The sequence below is a fragment of the Chrysochloris asiatica genome, unplaced genomic scaffold, assembly GCF_000296735.1.
Source record: "Chrysochloris asiatica unplaced genomic scaffold, ChrAsi1.0 scaffold00059, whole genome shotgun sequence".
Classification (NCBI taxonomy): domain Eukaryota; kingdom Metazoa; phylum Chordata; class Mammalia; order Afrosoricida; family Chrysochloridae; genus Chrysochloris; species Chrysochloris asiatica.
The window spans coordinates 16270476-16296133 of record NW_006408577.1 but is presented as its reverse complement, the minus strand read 5'-3'; the positions used below and the strand labels follow the sequence as shown (position 1 = coordinate 16296133).

Below are 25658 nucleotides of genomic sequence, written 5' to 3'. Positions count from 1 at the left end.
ATTGAGTAAAGCTGCTCCTAAGTGATTCAGAGAATAAATCTTTAGGGGATCAGACAACCTCATCTTTCTGCCATGGAGCAGCTGTCTTGAATGGCCCAACACTTACAGATATGAAATGTAGTTATTTTTAAAAACTGAGGGTCTGTTACCAAAAATAAAAGCTTTCAAAGAACTCCTCTTTTATTTTCATGAGAATATTAAGGTTTGCAAAGACCAAGTGCTCTAGGCCAAGGCACCACAAAAACAGGAAGTATTCATTCATTCACAAACCTCTATTGCATGCCAATAATATGACTGAAGTTGTCAAACATGTTATATTGCTTGGATTCACAATCAACATTCATGGAAGCAACAGTGAAGATATCAGAGGACATATTGCATTAGGCAAATCTGCTGCAAAAGACCTCCTTAAAGTATCCAAGAACAAAGGTACCAGTCTGAGGGCTAAGGTGCCCCTGTTCTTCCCCTTGTTTTTTTCATTCTTTTCAATTGCTTTTGAAGTTTGGCCACCAATTAGGGAAAGGCGGGGAGGTTTGGAGGCTTTTGATTTTTTTTTTTGGGGAGGATTTTTAAAGTACCACAGACTGCCCAAAGAACAAAGTAATCTGTCTTGGAAGAAGTGCAGCCAGAATGCTATGTAGAAGCCTGGATGGTAAGACTTTGTCTCTCATACTTCAGACATATAATCAGAAGGGGGCCAATCCCGGGAGAAGGACATCATGCTTGGTAAAACAGGGGGTGTCAGAGAAAAAGAGGAAGACTTTCAAGGAGATGGATTGACACAGTGAGAGCAGTAACGGGCTCAAACGTCACAACAACTGTTAAGCATGGCGCAGGACCAGGCAGTGTTTGGTTCTGTTGTGCACAGAGTTGCTATGAGTCATAACTGACTTGATGGCACCTAACAACAACAGTGATATGCCAGGCAACATGGTTAAAGAACTGAACTCAAGACTAAGACAAAATCATATTCTAAGAGATGTTTGCTTTTCAAAAAACAGCTGATGTTTTCTTTTTAGTGATTATATGCTACATTCTTACAATAGGAATAAGAAAAATTTCAAACATATATATAAGTAGAAAGAACAAGCAAGAAGTCCCTCATCTCTTTCATGCAGTGTCAGCAATTAACTGATGTCAGTCTTGTTTTATTCATAATTCAACCCCCACCTCATTCCCACCAGCTGTGTCATTGAAAGGAAATCTCAGATATCAAATCATATCATAATAGAAGTGATTTCTAAAGTGACACGTAAACAGCAAAAATAAGAGTACTACGTTAAGTAATTTTCTTTTCTAATTAATGTGAAATGCTAATCATTCTGGTTTATACATGATTTTTCTAAAATGCATAAAAACATGCCTTTCTGTATCAAAAACAACTTTGATTAATGATCTCTGGGCAGTTTTCACACTTGGAAATTACTGATCTTTGGCTATGAAAACATTAGGAATTTAAATACAACGTTAAGAGCCCATCTCACTTCCCAGACAATGTGACAAGTAGGCAGATGTACTGGACAGATCCTCTGCAACAAAGACATGGGATACAGATGGCGATGCCGGAACCCTGAGCTTCAGAAGACAGGACAAAGAGGTGGACTGAGTGCCCACTGGAAGAGAAAGTTGAACAGGAGCAGCAAGAGAGAAGAAAAAGAGCAGCGTTGTCAGCAGGTGTGGAGTGGAACTTTAACTAGTGGCTTGTTGATACAGCAGCCTTCCGGCACAGGACATGGTTTATAGCAAGAGGGATGGAGTTCTCCTTTGTTCCTGTGCTCTCCACATAGCTGGAGACGTGTCTAGTCTCTGCCCTAGCCAACCCAGTGAGCAGTGGCAGCCTGTCCCGCACAGCTTTGGCTCTGCCTGGGGTCTATACATACCACCCATGCTTCAGGAGTCATGTGAATCCACGCTATAGTACACAAAAAGTGAACAGAAAACTTCATTCACACTTACAGTCTCTGTCACATCCACCAGGAGACGGGTGTTAAGTGTATGAGTATACATTTAACAAACCTTAACAAAAACAATTCAAGAAGAATAATTTATATGTGATCAGGTTTTCAGAACAGGAAGACACCAAAAAAGAAAAAAAAAACAACAACCACCAAAAAAAACCATAAAATTGTCCAAAAGTTGCTGGAAAAAAACTTCCCTAACATCATGAAAGATGAGAAATTGGCCATTCAAGAAGTTAAATGACTGGAGTTCATTTCTTTTTTTGTGGATAGGCCTCAAAAGAAAATCACCAAGACATATTATAAGCAAACTTCTCAAAACTAAAGGCAAGGACAAAATCTTGAGAATATTTTGGGAAAAACCAAAAGTTATGTAAAAAAGAGAACTAATACGACTAAGCTCTGATTCATCAGCAGAAACTATGCCGGTGAGAAGACAATGGGAAATATATAAAACTCTGAAAGAAAAAAAAATTGCCAACCAGTTATCATATACCCAGCAAAATTATCTATCAAATGTTGCTGTTGTTGTTGTTTTTAAGTACTGTTGAGTCAGTTCTGACCCATAGAGATCCTATGGGTTTCCAAGGAGTGGCTGGTGGGTTTGAACCGACAGCCTTGCAGTTCAAACTGACCTTGTGGTCTAGTTCATTATCTTGCAACACCAAGATGACAGGGAAATTAGGACATTTCCAAATAAACAAATAAGAAGAATTTGTAAAAACCAGGTAAACCTTATAACAAATTACTAAAGGAAGTTCTTTGGACAGAGAGCCAACAACAACAGCAGAACAACCTGAGACTAACATTCATGACAATATCACCTAGAACTTAACCCAGATATGTTTTTGGTAATTGCTGTCAACTTAGTTCCAACTCATAGTGACCCTGTATAGGGTTTCCAAGGAGTGGCTGGTAGGTTTACATTGCCCATCTGTCAGTTCACAGTTCACTGCTTATCCTATAGTGTTATGCCAGAATCCAGATATGGAAGTATTCAAAGTAAAGTAAATCTGTAAGAATGAAAATAGGGATCCAGACATACCAGTTCTCAAAAATAAAAAATACATAAAGAAAAAGGGGGAATAATGTAGTTACAGAACTTCCAAATGAAGAGGAAATCAAATCGATTCCAAGAAAAATATTAAATAAATAATAAAAATAAACCTATCTGTAACCCTAAAACTAGACCAAGTCTTACTCCTACCATAACCCTGACATTAAATGAAGTCCTCGGCCTAGCCTAGACCTAGCCACAGTTCTAATCCTAACTCCTTACTTTCACACCCTCTCCAACAAAAAGAGTCTCTTTTTAAATCTGATAGTATAATACAGAAGCTTCTTTTGATAAAAGGTGGAAACTTTGAGTAAAACACAGCCTTCAAAATATACTTTGCCTTTGAAGAGGAAGCCTAGATCCAGAGGGTGTGGTGGAAGGGAGAATCTCCACTGAGTAGTATCCAATCTGTCTGGGTGGGGCTGATGAAAGGAAATGTGGATAGGTCTCTTGTGATCCAATAGTGAATAATTGTTATCAGAACTGATTGTGAGGGTTGGAAATGTAAAGGTAGATGCTTTGTAGCAAAAGGAGGGGAGTGGTTGACTTAGCAGTCTAGGAGCGGCGGAGGTCCCTGGAACCATCAATGGAGAAGAAGTGGAGAGAGCGGGACTCTACTCAAGAGAAGCAGTGATACCGTAGATGGAGGCAAAGACGATGACATGGAGAGATGGAGCAGCGGGGGACTCTAGACCCAGAGAGGGAGAGGGGCTGTGTGCTGATGACCAGGGGGCAGGCTTGCAGGGTATACCCTTTGGTTGCTTGATGATGCATAGAGGGGACTATAACCATAGCAATGAAACGATATACGATAGGATGAATGTAAAGCTAATGTTCTCCCATTTTAAAGTAGAATCAAAGCATTACATCTTACCCGAACGGTTCTGAAATTTGCTGCATCATCCACTCCATTAACTTTGGCGGAGTCCAGACTCAAATAATTGTACCTGCTGAAATCCCTCTCAAGTTTCAGTTTACCTATTGGATCCGATATAAAAATTAGTAAATTCCTTCAATAAATCTAATCACATCCGTTTAGCACATCAGATAAAATGACTCTCACATTATGTATTGAATCGACAGAACAAAAATTGACAATAATAGCAGCATTTTTCTAAAATTGCCTTAATCACCATTACATAGTTCAAACTCTGCTTTATACATATATTTTTATTGAATAAGGCTTTTTACTGTATTTTCATAATATAAAATATCTTTACTAAACCATTTTATTATGACTATAATGTCTGCCTAGCTATACAACCACAATTGGGCATTGGATTGTCTTCAGTTTTTAGTAATTAACATCAAACCAAACACACCGCCATCAAGTTGATTCCAACTCAGAACTACGCTATATAGGGTTTCCAAGAATGTAAATCTTTACAGGAACAGAAGGCTCTAGGCTCTTCCTTCTCCCATGGAGCAGCTGGTAGGTTTGAACTGCCAACCTTGTGGTTAGCAGTCCAGTGTTTATCTTACAGCACCACAGTTATAAATGCCTCAGTGTAAACTGTTATTGCATATACATTCATATGTAATAAATAGATATATAGGTATAGATATTATATATTCTTTTAAATGATTTTGATAACATGTGTTCTGAAAAGTGGTTGACCAGATGTGATCATTTTAGTACTCTTGTTCTGGATTGTCAATTAGTCCCCCAGAAAGACGTCCTTACTTAGAAGTGGCACCTATAATATTTGAGTAGACCACTGCCCAATAAGTCTGCCAATTTTGTATTTTTAAATAATTTTTGCAAATATATTTATAGTGGCTACTTCAATATTGCTTTAATTTGTATTTCTTGATTATTAGCGAGGTTGACTTTTTCCCAAATGTTGTGGACTTTCCATAGCTCTTCCTATTTGATCTGTACGTGCAAAACTCTTCATCACTTAGTAGCAGCTACTGGCGACTACCCTTATGGATGTATATTAATTCTCTAAAATATCCAAAGGTCCAATTGTTCTCTTTGGTATCAGTTGCAGATGGTTCCCCCACTACTTTTACATTTTCATTGAGCAATTTATCTTCCTATACTTGCATTCTTCTACTGCTCTCTATGGTTTCCATTTCTCTACTGGACTCCTTTTTGCTTAAAAGTATGTTTAGTTCCTCCCTACAATGTAGCGCTCTTAGTCCATCACAGACGTACACTGCACATAAATGCTATAAGATAAATGCTGCGATGTGCTAGAAGCAAACACACCCATTTCTTCAGTTTAACTAGAGTCCTGGAATAATCTTAAGGAAGAAGGAAAAAAGCACATAGAACACTTATAAAGAAAATACTTTGGAAAATGCAGTGGTCCTCAAAATTAGTACACAAGACTTACTGAGGAGTTCTTCGGAGGCACCTGAGAGCAGCTGATAGAACACATGGAAGTTTCTTTCACCTCTTGGCTGCTTCACAACCCGAGATTTTTCTAAAAGATCTAACAAAGGAAAAGAATCAAACCCAAATCCTTTGGCATCGAGTAGATTCTGACTGCTAATGACCTAGAGGACCGAGGAGAACTGCCCACAGGTTTTCCAAGGCTGTGAACCTTGATGCAGGCAGATTGTCACATCTTTCTCCTGTAGAGTTGCTGGTCGGCTCCAACTGCTGACCTTCAGGCTGGCAGCTAAGCACACCACCAGGGCTCCTCAATCAAATAACACTAGAGGGTGTTTTTCACTTCCTTTTCCCCTCATTTTTTTCATTTTCTATTTTCTATTAATAAAGCAATATTACTGCTCTTTTATTACTAATAATACTGCTCTTCTTTTAGGAAAAAGGGCAATTCTAACTAAAATCACCAAAATAAACCAGGTTCTTTTTCAACTGCAAAGGTGCAAAATAAGGTACATTCAACAAGCTGATTAAAGAAATATAGTATTTAACAAATTCCCTTGGTTTTACAGGTTGTAAGATGATGCTCAATTTTCAAAGTATAACATTAAAACTCTCAGAAATGAAATTCAGCTGTTTGGTTATGTTGTTGTTATATGCTGTGGAATAGGTTCTGACTCATAGTGACCCTGAACAGGGTTTCCGAGGCTGTAAATCTTTACGGGAGCAGGAAGCTTCATCTTTCTCCCACGGAGCAGCTGGTAGTTTCAAACTGCTGACCTTGCGTTTCGCAGCCCGATTCGTAACCACTACGATACCAGAGCTCCTATTTGGTTATGGATGCACTTAATAATTTTAATGATTTTAAAAATTGCTGACCTTGCGATTCGCAGCCCGATTTGTAACCACTACGCTCCCAGAGCTCCTATTAAGTGGATGCACTTAATAATTTTAATGATTTAAAAAACTGAACCTTTTTGAGATCTGATAACATGCTAAATGCTTACAAACATCTCATTAAATCCTTCCAGTCATTTTAAAAAGTGTTATTTTACAGATGATAAAACTGACAGGTCAAGAGTTGAAGTAACTCAGCTATCATTGGTGTAACTAGAAGGTGAAATCTGACCATCTGGCCCACATGCTGATTCCACGTTATAACCACACATCACACCACCAGAAATAAGGAAACCAGATTTCCTGTACAGTGGTCCGCATCTCATGCAATTTGGAAGTATCTGACAGCCTACATTCAGTGAGTCCAGAGAACTTTTCATTCCTTAAATTTGTGGATGTATCAAATTTTCAAAGTTTTATCAACAAATGAAAAGACAGATAAATGGATGCACAGACAGATGAACGAACCAAACAGGAGTAACTGCACCAATATATAGAAGACAGAAGAGTACAAGGCAGAGAATATTTTGCCAGGAATCCTGATTATCACTAACCAATATTACAAAAGAAGGCTCTGGACTCTACAAAAGACTAACTTCAGCGATACAATTCCAAATCAGTGATCTTCCTGTTGAGCACTAATTCTAGAGAACAGACACATCTGATTTCCAAGTAGCTTGAAATTTAAATACTATTAACACAAGGGGAAAGGGGGTGAAAGACCTGTAATCTTTCTATGAATGGTCACTGAACTTTTTCATTTTTATCTCTGGAATCCATAGGCCATTTGGAGAGGAGCCTCAGTAGAGTTAAAGGGTGTAGTTCAATGAACAAAAAGACGTAGACTAAGTGAGATTGTTTGTAGGAATGAAGAGATAGTTTTTGAAAGCACAAAATTAAGTCAACTGCAAAAAGTACAGAAATGTTAGAATTGTTCAGTGTAGGATGCTACAGGACTTTCATTTTCATCTCCAGCTCACAATCGACTTAGGAGACTGCTAGTGTTCTTAAACCACAAATGGAATCTAAGGTAGACTTAGAAAAAAGAAAGAAACCAGAAATTAGAAAAACATATGGGAGATCAAACAAAAAAGGAGAGTGTGGAATATTCATCACTAAGTATTGAACATTTCAATCAATGAAAGTAAAATTAGAATAGTTAATTAAGGATAGAAATAGACTAATGGACTGATGGTTGAACAGCTGTGTGGATGCATTAAATGCCATAGAACTGGTTGCTTTAAAATGGTTTATGTTAAGTGAATTTTATATCAATATTTTTTTTCCAATGCAGCATGATTTCAGTTATCATGTGACCATGGGTTCTTAAAAAAATAACAGTTTTAGAAGGAAGAACCATCAGTTGTTGTTGGTAAGTGCTGTTGAGTTGGTTCCGACCCATAGCAACCCTGTATAGGGTTTCCAAGGAGCAGCTTGTGAGCTTGAACCACTGACCTTGCAGTTCAAACTGCTTTGCATTCTGCCGCATTAACCCACAATGCCACACCAGGACTCCGAAAGGTGATCTGGTAGTGTAGTGGTTACGAATTGGTCAGCAGTTCGAAACTACCAGCTGTTCCTCAAGGAGAAAGATGAGGCTTTCTGCTCCCGTAAAGATTTACAACCTCGGAAACTCTACAGGGTTCACCATGAGTCAGAACCCACTCCACAGCACATAACTACCACCAAGAACTGCTTAACTGTTGCTATCTGGTGCATATAAAGAACCATCATGGAGTAGGTCAATTCTTTGCAGAGAAACTAATTCTAATAGGAAACTTATCAAGACTTAAATACAGCAACTCGACTGCATGAAAAATATACACAATTGCTACAGTTTATTTCCTCCATTCATGCACAAATTTCTTCAATCACTTCACTTACTGCTCATCTACTACTTGCCAAGAGCTCCTTGGGAATGAGCCCAGCACCAATTGCAAACATGAAGACTTTCTTCCTCTTGGTCTATTAAGAGCCACATGTGCTCCCCACTCAGACCAGCAGCAGTAACTCTTTTCTAGGTGGGATGCCAAGATCCTTGAATGAGGAGGAAATGTGGAGGTGGCGGTAGGGGGTGGGGAGGTAGAGTGACCATGTGTTCTTCACTTGTCAAAGCCCATAACCCCAAGGCTGTTTCCATAGTCCTTAGAATCTTGCCTGGAAAGTCCTGCTGGTATACCAGTTAGTGTGTGGCTGCTAAAGGTTGGCATTTTGAATTCACACAGAATCCTTGGAAAAGAGACTTGGCAATCTGCTTCCACAAAGATTGTTGTTGTTGTTCTTAAGTGCCATTGAGTTGGTTCCAACCCATAGCGACAGAGGAGCGGCTGGTGAAACTTGAACCGCTGACCTTGAGGTTCAAACGACTTTGTAGTACAGCGCGTTAACCCACAGCGCCACACCAGGACTCCCTAGAAAACTCTATGGAGTAGTTCTACTGTGTCACATGAGGCTGTTGTGAGTGTAAAATGTGACATTATCTAACAACACAAGAGCCTTGCCACACCTCACTACTTCATTTTTTTTTAATATGAAAAAGAAGTAGAGCTCAATAACTGTCTGCAACCTTCATGCTGTTGTTAGGTATCCTTGAGTCAATTTCAACTCATAGCAACCAGGTGAGTGAGTAGATCTGCTAGAACTGCTCCATGGGGCTTCTAAGACTTTTATCTTTAAGGGAGCAGATGGCCACATCTTTCTCCCATGGAATCTCTAGTTGGGTTCGAACCACCAACTTTTAGGCCAGAGACTAAGTGGTTAAATGTTTGTGCCATCAGAGACTCCTTCTCATTTCATAATGGAGCTTTAATGATGGTAAATTATTGTTTGGTGGTCAATATTCAATAATCTCATTCCAATCACATCTATGGTACTTCTACATACAGAATAATACTTTCAAACCATGTGAGTGTGGCATACTATAAGACACTAGGAACCTAAAGTTCGGTCCCTTTTCAACAAAACCTTGTTGACAACAGAGAGTGAGGACACTTCATGATTATACGATTCAGCAGGTAACAACCACCTCTGAGTTAAAAGAATAATATTCATTTGTGCATAATATGGAAAAGTATGCTGAGCAAATGCACTCCTCAAACCACACACACTGATACGATCAGTGATGACTATCATAGTCAAATATGAAATACAATACCATCTGTGTTTAAAGGAAAATTGCAAAGGGGAAACAGAAAGAGAACTTTTACTGACCTTCCATTATGCATTCGGTGCTTTTCATTTGTTATCTTACTCAACCCTGAACATAATCCTGAGGTTGGTTTTAAAATCCCTATTTTATAGAGAAGAAAACGAGGCTCATGCCACACTGTTAGTAAGAAAGAGAGCCAGAACTCAAAGCTTCAGATGACAAGGGTACCATAATATGGGTTATAATTTTCCAGCCAAGAAACACACGCGATGTCTGTAAACACTGGAAAACGCTGTTCTTTATGCAATCTCTGACTGCACCTAAAGGACTCTATCACACATGAGAAACCTTTTATGACACAGCCGTTGAAGTTTTTACCACCTAAAACATTTACTCTATTACCCTAGAGCCTCCTGTGACCGTTTTTTTTAATGACTTTTCTCATAAGTTATGAGTTTCCAGGTAGAAATGCTATCAGGGAAAATGTACGTCCCAAAATAATGACTACAGCTTAAAACCATTCCCCATTCTACTTTTCATGTAATCTAATGGCGTGAAGTCACATCAAACAATTACTAAAAGTATGGAACATAAATTCAAAGCACTAGAAAGACTCACCATTTTAATTTACTTAAAAGTGTCCCTGAATTAAGCCAAAGCGAAAACTGGCCCAACTTTCTGCTCTGCTTTAAGCACTTGTGTGGCTACTGACTGTGTCTCTGCTACAAGATTTAATCAAGAAAAGCATAGGAGACCAAAATATCAAGATTTAGTCCAGAAAAGAATTTATTCTCTCTAGGTATTTCAGTACAGTCATACTCCCTTCAAAAGCAATATAAATTGAAATTACAAGGGAAGGAATGAACTCATTAAGGCATTCTAAAGTGAAAAGTAAATCGGTAAGTAGAAGAGAAACCTGAAATCAGAACCCCACCAATCCCCTCTATTAACAGAGAGAACCAGACCATCATTTATGGACGGTCTTCATTTTAACTAATTACCAGCGAAACCACAGTACACAGGTACTTCTGTGCATGTCACAGGACAAGTTCCCTAAGAGCAAGGTGTGAAGGAAGTGAAACGTACATTGCTTACGCCTGCCACAAAAGGACTAAGAGGGCAAGCCGTGACTGGGGAGACAGTATCATGTTACTTTTTGGACATAACAGGAAAGCTTAGATAGAACGATAACGCTTCTTTTGTTTAATGTTTAATCTTATATCTTAAAAAAAGAAACCGTCCAAGTTGTTGCTTTTAATCAAACTTGAAAGTATCAGCTTTGTCATAGTTTTGCTAAGGCTCTGTCTTTAGAGAATATCTACTTGGTTGGGAGCTAGAGGTAAGAAACAAATAAGTACATGGCACTGTTAAGTGCCACTGACCCTGTATAGTGTTTCTGAGTAGCTGGTGGGTTTGAACTTCCGACTTGTGGTTTGAAGTTCAGTGCTGATCCTTCAGCACTACCCCAAGAGTCCAGTGAGTGCATACTAAGTACTTAATAATGAAAAAAGCACAAATTTATCATATCATCATGCTTACTATGTGCCAAGACGAGTGCTTTTAAAAAAGAGAACCAAACCCTCAGCCGTAATCTCAATTCCAATTTAGTACAGGACAGAATACAACCGCTTCACAGCGCTTTCAGGTTATTAATCTTTACAGAATCAGACTGCTTCACCTTTCTCCCACAGCGCAGCTGCAGGGTTCAAACCGCCGACCTTTCAGTTAGTGAATGCTTAAAGCACCGCTCCAACAGGACTCATGTTGTTGTTAAATGCTGTCGAGTCAGTTCCAACTCACAGCAACCCTGTAACAAGGTTTCCAACCACAGGCTTGAAATGAGCAGTCCAGAGTTGATCTGCAGCTCCATACCAGGCCTCCATCAACGGCCTTACAATTGTTTCATCATTGCTATGTGTTGTCGAGTTGATGTCAACTCATAGCAACAACACTATATAAGGATTCCGAGACTGTAAATCTTTAACAGAGTGGGCAGCTTCATTTTTCTCTGGAGATGTGAGTGGTGGGTTTGAACCACCCACACTGGAGTTACCAGTCTGACCTAACACCTAACCCACAACAAGTACTTAGATGTTAGCACATAGTTTAAACCTCACCACAACCTAATAAAATCAGAATTATTATCCCTATTTCAAAAACAAAGAAAGCGAATTTTTCATTTGGACATTAGAAACCACACTGACAAAGCAATAAAAATTACAAGGATAGGCTCATTGTTGTTGTTGTTAAGTGCCATCAAGTTGGTACCAACTCATAGCAACCCTGAATAGATTTCCAAGGACAGCTGGTGCACTTAGACTGCCAACCTTGGTGTTAGCAGTCCAGTGCTTATTCTACAGCAGCACCATACCAGGATTTGAAGTAGACTCATCTGTATACTCCAATTAATGAAGCATCTGCCCCTGTGCATTGACTGATTGCCTACTGGGGTGGCACTGTGGGTTAATGAGCCAGACTGCAAAGCCGTTTGAACTGCAAGGTTGGCAGTTCAAGCTCACCAGCTGCTCCTTGGAAACCCTATACATGGTCACTATGAGTCGGAATCCACTCGACGGCACTTAACAACAACGACTGTAAGTCTCTAATGCACTGGACTGCAAAGTCCATTTGAATTGTAGGTCAGCAGTTCAAGCTCACCAGCCGCTCCTTGGAAACCCTATACAGGGTCGCTATGGGTCAGAACCAACTCAACAGCACTGAACAACAACTGCAAGCCTTGTAGCAGAGTGGTTACAGGTCTGGCTGCTAATCTCAAGGTCAGCAGTTTGAAACTACAGTGGTTCCGCAGGAAAAAAATGAGACTTTCTGCTCCTGCAAATATTTCCAGCCTCAGAAACCCTATACAGGGTCGCTATGAGTTGGAACCGACTCCACGTCACATAACCACCACTGTATGCCAGGTACTACAATAGGCTCCTGATCCACTAAAGATCAGTGATCCAACATCCTGATCCACTACTGTGAAAAGGACAGCCATCTCTTGCTTTTACAGTTTACACAGGTATACGTGCACTTGAATTCATAAGGTGTTTGTTATGGTGCGTATTTCTCTGTGTTGTTCTTTTAGAAGCCCTGAAACTATTCATAACAGTACCAGATTTCCTAGTATTTCTTGTTCATAACATTAGATCCCAAATTCTCAACTATACAAGTATAAATACTAAGAGACCAACATACATTAACAAAGTCGGGGAAATAGTATCTTGCATGAGTCAAACATCTGGATGTGCTTCCACACTCTCTCTATAGAAGCCAATGGTTGCCATTTTCTGTTTTAGCATCACCTCTCTGCTCAAAACACTAACCTTGGAGGTTAGATTCCAAGTGAGTTCAATACTAAGTTTCTAGCATAGCTCTGTTAAAAAGGATGAGTTACTAGGTTTTCATCTCTACTTCCAGGATATACAACCAGCTTGGGCTACCTCTTGCCCATTTCATAGCAGTAACAGTGACAAATATGCTCCCATATTTGACATAGACAAACATTTAACCTAAATAATAATGCTATTCCATTCAATTTGTTTTCATATGAAAACTTTCTTTTCAAGACATTTCTGGAATAATTCTCTATTTTTATAAAACTAGCTAATTTCAATGCATGGGTTTCACTAGGTATTTTTGTTCTGGGTTATCAGAAGCTAACTTTTTTTAAAGCAGCTGTTAGAGAAGAGTGGGTTTATCCATTGCTTTACATGCTCATAAGCCAGCAGGCAGCAACACTCATGAGTCAGTCTCCACAGGATGAAATTTCCTCCTCTGACCACTAATGTATTCCTTTCCTCTCCAGAGCAGAGGATACTAGGAGATACCAGGGTGTTGTCACTACCACACATTTTAATATAATTTCATTGTGGAAACAAATGTTAACAGACACCATAAGAAATCCATTCATGAGGATATATTAATCTCCGTTGGAAAAGAACTGTGTGTTTAATATTTATTCTCCATGGATACTGTAACAAGTAGAGGACAGGAAGACATTTCTGTGGAAAACTTAAACTTCAAAATTTAAAGTTTAAATTATTGTCTAATACTTATAATAAAATCATCCCTAATTATTTTCCTAGCATACACAAGAGTACTACTGCGTGAATTATTTTAGAATGTTTAGCTGCAAATTCTACAATAAAAAGAACTATAAAACTACCCTTCACTGATAAACAAAACAAAACAAAACACATTCTTCCTCTCATCAGCTTTCATTATTTGAAAGGAGCTTACCTAACAAGTTGGGCAGGTATTACCATTATTAGCTTTTGATTTGCACAAATACTTTTGTTTCCATGTTTGGCATACAAAAAACCATTAACCTCAGTAGCACTATCCTATCCAATTTAGCTGCATATTAAAACTTTCCCTTCAAGACTTTTTTTCTAACAATTATATATCCCTACAAAACTAGCACAGCACAAAAAGTGTGAAGTCAGGCAAACTAAAATAGAGAATTAAATTGTTTTTAAAAACCAGAAAATGCTGGAAATAGGCTGAAGCATAGAATTCATCCAATTCAACCCATTGTTTCAAAGATGAGGAAACTCTTGTCCTAGAAGTTCTCTGAATTGTGATTGAACAGTTAAAGGGATGACAGGGAAAAAAAGCTGCACAATTTGCTCAAATTACTTAAAGCATGAATTTCCATATGACAACCCTCTGGGACATAGGGATCCCTAATAATTTCTGAAGGGTCATCTGGGGGTAAAAGACTAGGTCTCCTTGTACTCATTTCATCTCTATGGATTTGGCATAAAATACCACTGGAAGAAGAAGGCAGACCACTGCTCTAACAGACCCAATAAGCACTGAAGAGGGAGAAGATCGGGGGGAACAAAAATCCAGTCCTGTGGCCCTCAAAGCACATGACGATTCAGGAATCATCATCTTACATTTGCCAAACAAACAGACCCCCAAACTGCTTTCTTATACTTGGACCAGCCTAAAGACCTAAAGATTGTAAAATATAGTTGTACTGACACTTATTACACTTTAGCAGACTTCTGAAAGTTCATCTTAGCAATAAAGATTTTAAGTAATTGTTTTGAAAATTTATAAACTACATCATATAATAAATTACTCTGAAATGCAAAGGTTAATAGTCTAAGTACAAGAAAAGGAAATAGTTTCTTATAAAACCTAACTCCCACAGTATCTAAAATGTTCAATTATAAATACGTGTTCTACTATTCTAACATTCTTTAAACAGATAAAGTAAAATACTCACAGTTACTTATCACTCCTCCTAGTGGATCACCTTTAAAGTCAAATTCAATATCCATGTATTTGCCCTGCCAAAGAAAGACTCTGTAAGTTCTCAAATTCATCCAAAAAAAAAACAAAAAAAAATCACATAGCATTATCTTTTTCACAAATAGCATTTGTTTCAATGTCAATAAGAATGGCACAGCTTACACAACCAAAACAAAACATACCTCCATACACTGTGCATACTAAATAAACCATTAGCTCACAGCTAACATAGCATTATTTAAGAACAGATCTCAGCCATCCTGAAGCTTTCCCATTTCAGATAAGGATTTCAAACTTGTGAAGAACATGTATGGGGGGCTTCAAAAAGTTTGTGGACAGAGTAGACAGGGATGGGCAACTTGGACACTGGCTACCCAAAATGGGGAGGGGGGAGGGGCTACAAAGGCAAGAAGTGACTGACTTACAAGCTTTCAAGAGGGAACCTAGAGCCAGGAGGCCTGGAGGAAGGCAGAATCTCTAGTTAGTAATATCCAATCTGTCTAGGCGGAGCTGATGAAATAAAATGCAGATGGGTCTCTTGTGATACAATAGTGAATAATTGTTATCAGGACTGATTGTGAGGGTTGAAAATGTAAACGTAGGCATTTTATAGCAAGGAAGGGAGTGATTAACTTTCCAGTCTAGGAGCAGAGGTCCCTAGGACCATTAACGGAGAAGAGTCAAGAGCAGGACCCTACCCAGAGAAGCAGTGACACAGATGATGATGTGGAGCGATGGAGCAGCTGGGGACTTTAGATCCAGAGAGGGAGAGCGACTGTGTGCTGAAGACTGGGGGGTTGTGGGGATAGTGTAGGGGGCAGGCTTGCAGGGTATACCCTTTGGTTAGTTAATGATGCATGCAGGGGATTGCAACCATGGCAACGAAAGGATATACAATAGAATGAATGTAAAACTAATGTTCTCCCATGTAAACTATCATATAATTCACAATAAAACACTAAAAAAAAATAATTATTGAAAATTTCTTTGTGTGTGTGTGTATTAACAACTGTTTCTTCTTTGGAAACCAGTGTGCTGATCTAATCATTGAAATCTTTAGTTTGTTTCATTTCCTACCTTAGTCCACAAGGAGCCCTGGTTACATAGTGGATTATGAACTGGGCTGCCAATCAAAAGGTCAGCAGTTCAAATTAACCAGTCGTTCCTCAGCAGAAAGATGAGGCTTTCTGTTCCCATAAAGATTTACAGCCGCGGAAACCTAGTACAGGGTCACTATGAGTCTGACTGACTCTGTGGCATATAACCACCACCACCACTTCAGTCAACAGTCAGCTAGATGGTTTATAATAATTCTCCCTAAGAATTGTTGACTCTTTAAACTTTCAAAATAATGTTGAAGGGAGAAGAGACATGATCAGAGGGTGCTCAGTAAACAATGCAATGCAATTCATAACTTCCGATTAGCTCATGCTTCCTCCCTTGCCCTCTCCTTTTTCACTGTGAAATGTCTCCTGCCCTTGTCAGTCTATGCATTCAGTAAATGTCTGATACTGAAGTTGGCACAAAGGAAAGAAGATCCACTCCTGCCCCATAGGGGCTGACAGTCTAGTGTGGTAAATAAGCATTATGGTGAAAAAGTACATCTGACAGTGGGCCATGGTGCTAAGAAGAGGAAGCCATGGTTGGGCAGGAAGGATTTCCTCAAGAAGTCCATCTCGACTTAAACCCAAAATACCTGGAGGTCAGCCAGGGAAGGAGGTGGGAGAGAGGGAAGGAGTAGGCATAAGACCTGGCATCTGATAAGACAGTGAGTGGAGGAATGTGGCTGGAGAGAGAGAGCTGGGTCACAGCATGACTTTGTGACATTCTCCTAAAAGCAATGCGATGCTACTGAAGTTTCTTAAATAGGATGCCCTGGTCATACTTGCCTGTTTACAAGGTCACTCTGGGTTCAGAGAACCCACTGCAGAGAAGCAAGACCAAGCATATCTAATAGGAAGTGACCACAATAATTAGGGAGAAATGATAATGGATTTAATTGCTGTTGGTAGGTGCTGATCAACCCCCGGTTACAGTGTAGAACTGCCCCCATAGGGTTCTCTAGTCTCATTTGCAGGAGCAGATCTTTCTCCCATGGAGTGGCTGGTGGATTCTAACTGGAGATCTTTCAGTTAACAGTCAATACCACCTGGCCTAGGAGGAGCAAGGTAAAGTAAACTGATCTGAGAGGGCTCAAAGAGTCACAAAAACAGGGTCTGGTTGGATGTGAGAGGTAATAGAGGAGAGAGGCCAAGTTGTTAAAGTCTAGGAAGGTGGTCTGGGCAACTGAGTGGCCAGTGATGACCTCCATGATGGTGGAGCAAAGCAATTTTGAAATCAGGGAGGAATGGGAACTTTAGAAGATTTAGAGGCAGGTCACATAAGAAGGGGATCATTTACATAAAAGGCGGTCCCCAGGCAGAGGCAGTAACAGGGTCTTGAGAATAGGTGAAGGGATGAAAGCAAGCCAGGAGTAGAGGGTCCTCCAGTGGGGCAGGAGGCTTGTGTACCTGAGTGGAGAGTCCTCCCATGGGAAACGAGGCTGTATGTACATGAGTGGAGAGTCCTCCTGTGGGAAAGGAGGCTGTGTGTACAGGAGTGGAGAGTCCTCACGTGGGACACAAGGCTTGTGCACAGGAGTGGAGAGTCCTCCTGTGGGAAAGGAGGCTGTGTGTACAGGAGTGGAGAGTCCTCACGTGGGACACAAGGCTTGTGCACAGGAGTGGAGAGTCCTCCTGTGGTACAGGAGGCTGTGTGGACACAAGTGGAAAGTCCTCCAGTGGGGTAGAAGGCTGTGTGCACAGGTATATGTACAGGTGAGGCATCAGGAAGCAGAACTCATTCTGTACAAGAGCTGGCATTGTTGCTGCTATGTTTGTCACTTCTGTGCAGTAAGGGTAATACAGTCAGTCAGCTGAGAGTAAAGGGAAGGAGGATTGAGGAGCATAGAATAAACACTATAGAGAAGAGAAACGGAAGTTGACCAGGGATAAGCAGACTACTGGGCAGCAATGAGAATGCAGTTACTTCCGGATTGGCACTTTTACTGGTTCAGCCACATGCCAATTACTCTCCTAAAGGCTTGTTTCTGACAATGTCACTCGTCCACTCAGAAATAACCACAGGGCTTACAAAATAAAATATGAGCCCCTGAACCTGAGACTTCCCAAGTTTTGGCCTTGACTCAGCTTTCCAGTTACTTCTATTCCCACACCTGAGCTCTATTCATTAATTCTGGCAAATGCTGGTCCCCTCTGGCTTCTCTCCTCAGGCATCCTCACGCTGTGATGCCAGTTCCTCCGGCTTGATTTTGGCACATTTACATCTTACAGGCCACTCAGGACTGGCCCCACCCCACACTCCTCCAGCTTCTCTTTTCTGGACAACGGTAAGGTTTCATCTGAATACTTCATGTATTTAACTGCTAACTTACTATTTGAGATGTTGTGTTATAATTATTTTTAAACATGCTGTTTCCCTTACTAGTTTACAGTCTTCTTAAACACAGGTATTTGTTCATCAGTAAATATTTTCTGAGAGTTATGTATGATGTCAGCATTGTCCTAACCACTGGGTGACCACAGTTAACAAGACACCTGCTCCTGTGGTATTTCGCCATAGTCAGCCGACACATAAACAAGAGAACAGAATACAATAATTCCACAGACTAATGAGTGTCTGAAGATAACCAAAACAGGCTGAAGTCACAAAGTGGCCCAGGAAAGACCTAGAAGCGACATGTGTGCAGCATACAGAGGGAACAACCATGAAGCATGCCCCTGTGGCAGAGGTAGAGTGAGCAAGAGCTGGGGGGGTCTGCAGGGAATGAGCTGAGCTTGCGTTGTTTCCCACATGCAAGAGGGACCTTAAATTTGTAAAGGTCACTCCAACTGCTGTTGGAGAAAGGACTGGGGGCCCTCAGAGGGGATGGAGGGAAACCAGGCGGGCACTCAAACACAGATGATAAACAATTGAATACATTTTGTATTTTTGTTTTATCCTGACTGAATGTAATGTCCCTAACCTCATAGGTTCTCTTCTTACTTCTAACTCGCCAGGGCCTAGCTCAGCTCTTTGGACATATAGATGTTCAACGTACACAAGGAGGTTTCAGAAAGTTTGTGGGGAAATGGAATTCAAAGATGATGGAATTTTTCCACAAACTTTTTGAAGCTCCTTCATACCTCCCTCTCAGAAAGCTTTGGTTGAGCACACTGATTTTTCAAAGCTTCATCGTTTTTCAAAAGCAGTGGGTTCCTTTCTTAATAGATGCTCAGTATGTCAAACCAGTCAAACTAGAGCTGTTTGGGTTGGGGGGGGGGGGGGGTAGTGGCACTATGAGGCACCTCCCCAGCATACTCGTGGAAGATGCCCAGTATGGTGGGCAACTTTAACTGTGATATGGTAGCAGCTATCAGATGTCCCAGGATCAAGAAGTTCATTGTGGGTCTTGATCAGTCAAACATAGTGGAAGAACCTGCCATTCTCTGAGGAGTAAATTTAGAAACCATCATTATATACAGTGATTGTTGTTGTTAAGTGCCTTAGTGTCCATTCCCACTCACAGCGACCTGGAATAGAGTTTCCAAGGAGCAGGTGGTGAATCTGAACTACTGAACTACTGATCTTGCGGTCCAGTGCATTATCCCACAACGCCACACCAGGACTCCATTATATACAGTAATCTGTAACTTGAAAAATAATATGATTTGGCTAAACCTAGGTTCCAATTTTATAGTAGGACTCTATGTATTTAAATTTAGTATTATATACAGTAGAAAATTTAAAGACAGTAGAATCCTACTATAAAATTATAATCTAGGTTTAGCCAAGTCATTGTTGTTGTTGTTGTTAAGTGCCATCGAGTCGGTTCCGACCCATAGCGACCCTGTACAGGGTTTCCGAGGGTGTAAATCTTTATGGGAGTAGAAAGCCTCATCTTTCTCCCGCGGAGCAGCTGGTAGTTTCGAACCGCTGACCTTAAGGTTCGCAGCCCGATTCGTAACCACTACGCTACCAGAGCCAAGTCATAGTATTGGTTAAATTTACATAGCCACGTCATAGTATTGGTTAAATTTACAGAGTACAAGGCCGAGAAATTACTCACAACTGAGCATGAAAGGAGTTTGCCTATAATCAGGTATTATTCTCATATCCTAATACACATGCTATAATAGGATTCTTCTGAAGTTACTTAATATGCCAAAGCACCTGCCAAGTTCTTCCGGAGATTTCAAATATTACTAAGTAGTAATGATCCTTTAAGCATTGTTCTGCATTTTCATGGTCTATATACTAAGTATATTTGCAATCATTAAAAAAAAAAAAACATATGGATATAAGTGCATAGTTTGCAAACAGCTAAAATACAATCTCTATTCACTAGAACCTCTTGATCTATTGGAATTACTTTCCTGCTCACACTCCACTTTGAATTCTATTTATATAATGAGATTAGCCATGTTATCAAAACAGGAAAAGGCATGGATCAAATCCACTTTAACTATCTAAGGGACAATGAAAATTATGCTGGAAAAAAATTCAGTTTTAGAATTAGAAACTTCGTCTTTCACTTTCTAAACTATCAAAAGTATCTCCACTTTTGGCCATGTTCTTGCCTTAATGAGGAAAAAGTAACGGGACTATAGAAGGAGAGGAGAAAGGCGGGAAGGTTATCAAACATGGCTCCATGTGGCACACACAAGGAATGCATGTCTGTCATTTGTGGTGAAAATATTGCTCATTACAAATGACTTTCTATTACAAAAATTTATAAAATTGGTGAAACTATAGAAAAAAGGGTCTGATGTCAAAATACCATCATTATATTCCACACATTTCCCCCAGCTCTTTCCTGGCAGTGAGTGTGTCCTTGTAAGACCAGACTCTTGAAAACTCATTCATACTCAGAAGGTCCAATAGCAGATGTGCAGGATGAATGCCAGAGATGTCACAGGAGACCAGGGAGGTGGACCAAGCCTGGTTTCTATTAGCACATGAACACTGTTCAACTTGACCAGGCTTAAAACATTAGTTAGCTTCCAGTTTTACTATTCTCAGTCCTACATCCTACCATCAGATGCCAAGCTTATTAATTTTACTGCTATAAAGTTTTCAAATCCACCCCATCGTTTTCAGTCCCACAGAAAAAAATGACTAAACATGTAGAGTGCCCAAATTTGACACCAAAAATTCTAATTGTTTTACTTTACTAATTTTTCAATTATAGTTTCCAAATACCAAAACTCAGATGTGTGAAAAGTGGGGTCGAATACACTCAACACTAATAAGAAAATTCTAAATAGCTTAATTTAAATTACCATTCATAGGATCTATGGTAAAAAGAGCTAATCAAAAAAGAAAAGAAAAAAAAAAGGCCTGGGTCCAAGAAAAATTAAGAAGTAAAATTCCAAAAAAGAAACCATAATCCTTATAACACTTCCAGCATTTCAATAGAGATGAAGTTCTTCTTTTGAAAATGTGTGTATTAGAAAACATTAAACATCTACTGGTTGTTTAAACATACATGGGCTAAATATTAGTGTTAACGCTTATGCTTACACAAATACTTACAAATCTAGAGGAGTTGTCATTCCTCACAGTTTTGGCATTTCCAAAAGCTAATATGGGAGGGGGAAAAAAAAAAAAAAAAGATGCATGACTAAAATTAACAGAAAATTATTTGAAGCAGAAGACAGCAGATACAATATTTGACATCCATAAATCTTGGAATGTTATTGTACCAATAACATTTCTGTCCAAAAATTCCATGGAAATATACTTAACAGAAGTCTTTAATAAGTTGCAAATGTCTTCAGTTTTTGTTGTAAGTTTTTAAAAAAAGAGTCATTCTATGTATGATTCATGAAATTTCTTCATATATTATTGTAGATCTAATCTTGTTAAATCCCACACCTTTAAGTTCTTTAAAATAGTAGTTAATTTAGTGGCCAGCAGGCCAGGCTTCAATACTTTTCCATCATAGTTATTAATGAATAAGGCTTTTTCAGAGACTAATATTATCCAAAGTTTTATAGAACTTGATGAGTTTTCCAAGTTATGGAAATAGACATAAAAAACTTAAAACTGTTTAAATGATTTTTAAAATAAAGCAGTTTAAACATAACTATACAACTCTGAAATACAGAGAGGTAAGAGATTTGGAAACTAAAGTCCTTTCTAATATGCTAAAATTGCTATAGAGTTTCATTAGTTTATATGCAACAGATCTAAGTGAAACTTTCCAGGAAATAAAGAAAATCAAATTGGCACATAATACAAAACACAAGTTGGTTCCCATCTTAGCAGCTTCCAGGAGAGGGAATCTCCCCAACAAGCCTCCCTTCTAAATGAGGACACATAAGAACCATGTGTTTGGCGCTGCCCCAGTCTAAAACAGGTAATATCCTGGAATCTTAAGGGAAAAGGATTGTTTCTCCAAGTCTGTGCTCAAGGTAAGGGCAAATGAATCTAAACCATGACAGCAAATGCTCAAACCAAAATAAAACAAAACCATTCCAACTAGTTGATTCTGACTGGTGGCAATTCCATGTGTGCCTAATTTGAATTATGCTCCAGGGGGTTTCCAATAACTAGTTTTTTGGAAGTTGATCACCAGACCTTCCTTCTGAGGTGCCTCTGGGTGAATTCAAACCTTAGCCTTTTAATTAGCAGGCAAGCCTGTTAACTATTTACACTACCCAGGAACTTTCTCTCCACCACCAGCTAAAAGGCTTTAATATAGGCAAGCTCGATAATGGTGAACGTTGACCTGGCTGTCATGAAAACCAAGGCATTTTTGTGTGTGTGTTTTCATAAGCTAGTACTTTGTGGTGGGTGTGAACATGTAAGGTAGCCAAGTTAGCTAATTTGAGATGTTGGGGTATAGAGGGCAGTTGATTGTGGTTTGAAGGTCAAGGACAATTGAAAGAAAGGCTTCAAAAACACTTTACTCAGGGCACCAGTCGCAGACTATAAATCATCTTTTCATCAAACCAATAGGCGTTGCACATTAACAAACAACAGCTCTTTCTTGTGTGAAGTTCTTTATTGTCAGCCCCAGAATCAAAAACAAGCATTCCATTATAGAACACTTGAGACACATTCCGATAGTTTTTGTAAAGTTCATTGTTCAAAATCTTCATTTACAGTAGCAGCTCCAATGAAAAAGTAGTATAGCATTCCCATAAGAGATAATGCATGCCCACAGTAGACATTGCTTGCATTTCCTGCAATGAAGCCTAGTTTCAAATACCATCAAATAAAGAGCCAGATTCCAACCACAGATGCAAGCTATGGCATTTCACAGTGCTTCTCCTTTAGATCACTGCATTTTTAAAGCAAGCAGACAAAAAACTACTGCCTAGGTGTGTTGTTGTTAAGTGCAGTTCAGTCAGTTCTGACTCAGAGACTCTGTGCAAGGTTTCTGAGAGGCAGCTGGTGGGTTTGAACCGCTGATCTTATTGTTAACAGTTCAGTGTTTATCCTACAGCACCACACAAGAGCCCCACAGTCTATGTTAGTTAAGTGCCCTGGAGTCTGTTCCAAATTACAGTCACCCCGTATAGGGTTTCCGAGGAGTGGGTGGTGGGTCTGAACTGCCAACCTTGCAGATAACAGTCCAGTGCCTATCTTACAGTCCCACACTAGGACTCTGGCTATATCTAGCCTAGGTATGTCATTGTTTTTGCTGTGTGCTGTGTCCCAACTGAGAGTGCCATCCTGTGTAGGGTTTCTGAGGCAGTCAATCTCTACAGCATCTGGAAGACGCATCTTTCTCCTGTGGAGCGGCTGGTGGATTCGAACCACTCACTGACTGTAAATTTAACAGCTCAACCCATAACCCACTATGCCACCAAGGCTCCCTAGTTTTAAGGCAAAAGACAGAAAACAAAAGTCAAAGATTAAAATATAAACATTTTCTAAGATAGTTTCTCTGTTGTTTGAAGCATTGAGGGGAGGAAGGATTAATAACATGAGATGACTTGATTTGTGCTTCTCAAAAATTTAAAGTATTTTCATGACTATCATTTCACTAGCTGGGGATTATTTTGTGCAGTGTCTTCTGGTAACAAATGGAGAAACTGAAGCATGCAGATGTGTCTAGGGTCTCAGTTATGGTTCAATATTCAGGCATCCTTGGAAGGGAAGGAAAGGCTAGGCCTAAGGATCAAAGACCACCACACGTCTTTCAGTTTGTCTGTCCTACTGTGGTGGCTTATGAGTTGCTGTGATTCTGAAAGCTATACCACTGGTATTTTAAATACCAGCAGGGTCATCCGTGGTGGACAGGTTTCAGATGAGCTTCCAGATGAAGACAGACTAGGAAGAAGGAGTGACGAACTACTTCCGAATATTTAGTCACTGAAAACCTTATGAATAGCGGAAAAGCACCATCAGATATAGTGCCGGAAAATGAGCCCCTCAGGTTGGAAGGCACTCAAAATGTGACTGAAGAAGAGCTGCCTCCTCAAAGTAGAGTTGACCGTGATGACACAAATGGAGTAAAGCAGGTGGGAGTAAACCCCTAGGGACCTTCATTGGCTAATAGGGCACAACTCTAAATGAAGAGAAACAGCTGTAAACATCCAGAACATGGAATGTACGAAGTATGGATCAAGGAAAATTGGAAATTGTCAAAAATGAAATGGAACACATAAACATCGATATCTTAGGTATTAGAGTAAGCTGAAATGGTCTAGTATTGGCCATTTTGAATCTGACAACCACATGGTTTACTATGCCAGAAATGACAAATTGAAGAGGAATGGTGTTGCAGTCATCGTCTAAAAGAACATATTCAGAGACAGCATATGATCAAGAGCCAATGATACTCAGGGAGGAAGTCCAAAGTGCATTGACGGAATTGGCAAAGAACAAGGCACCAAGAATTAATGAACTAAAAATTGAAATCTTTCATGAAAGTGAGGTGGCACAGGAGGCACTCACTCATCTCTGCCAAGAAATTTGGAAGATAACTATCTGGCCGACTGATTGGAAGAGATCCATATTCATGCCCATTCCAAAAGAGAGGTGACCCAACGGAATGCGGAAATCATTGGACAATATCTTTGATATTCCATACGAGTAAAGTTTTGCTAAAGGTAATAGAGAAACGACTACAACCATACATTGACAGAGAACTTCCAGAGGTTCAAGCCAGATTCAGAAGAGGCCGTGGAACAAGGGATATCATTGCTGATGTCCAATGTATCTTGGCTGAAAGCAGAGAGTATCAGAAAGATGTTTACCTATGCTTTATTGACTACACAAAGTCTTTTGATTGTGTGGATCATGACAAGCTATGAACAACATTGCGAAGTATGAGTATTCCTGAACAATCAATTGTGCTCATGAAGAATCTGTATGTAGACCAAGAGGCAATTGTTCGTACAGAATGTGGGTTCAAAATTAAGAGAGGTGTGCGACAGGGTTGTATTCTTTCACCATACTTATTCAACCTGTATGATGCACAAATAATCTGAGAAGCTGGGTTACATGAAAAAAAAAAAAACATGGCATCAGGATTGGAGGAAGACTCATTAACAGCCTGCAATATTCAGGTGATATAATATTGTTTGCTGAAAGTGAAAAGGACTTAAATATTTACTGATGAAGATCAAAGATCACAGCCTTCACTATGGTTTGCATCTCAATGTAAAGAAAATAAAAAATCCTCCCCCTTGGACCAATAAAGGAGCTTTGGTAGCATGGTGGTTAAACCGGTCTGCGAATCTCAAGGTCAGCAGTTTGAAACTACCAGCTGTTCCGTGGAAGAAAGATGAGGCTCTCTGCTCCTGTAAAGATTTACAGCCTTGGAAACCCTGTACAGGGTGGCTATGAATCGGAACTTACTTCATGGCATGTAACAACTGGACCAATAAACAACATTCTTATCAATGGAGAAAAAAATTGAAGTTGTCAAGGACTTCATTCTTCTTGGATCAACTATCAAACTCATGGAAGCAGCAGTCAAGAAATCAAATGACGTATTGC

The 25658-nt window shown here is 39.6% G+C and overlaps 1 protein-coding gene across 1 annotated transcript in view; it reads right to left on the bottom strand.

The window, feature by feature from the left end:
* The window catches only part of MYO1B (myosin IB), a 215487-nt gene that overhangs the window by 66390 nt on the left and 123439 nt on the right, over positions 1-25658 (bottom strand). The window contains exons 6-9 of the mRNA XM_006864054.1: positions 21237-21283; positions 14638-14701; positions 5358-5456; positions 3890-3993 (exon numbers count right to left, since the gene is read on the bottom strand). Of these exons, the coding sequence (XP_006864116.1) occupies positions 3890-3993; positions 5358-5456; positions 14638-14701; positions 21237-21283 (314 nt within the window). The remainder of the gene's footprint in view (positions 1-3889; positions 3994-5357; positions 5457-14637; positions 14702-21236; positions 21284-25658) is intronic.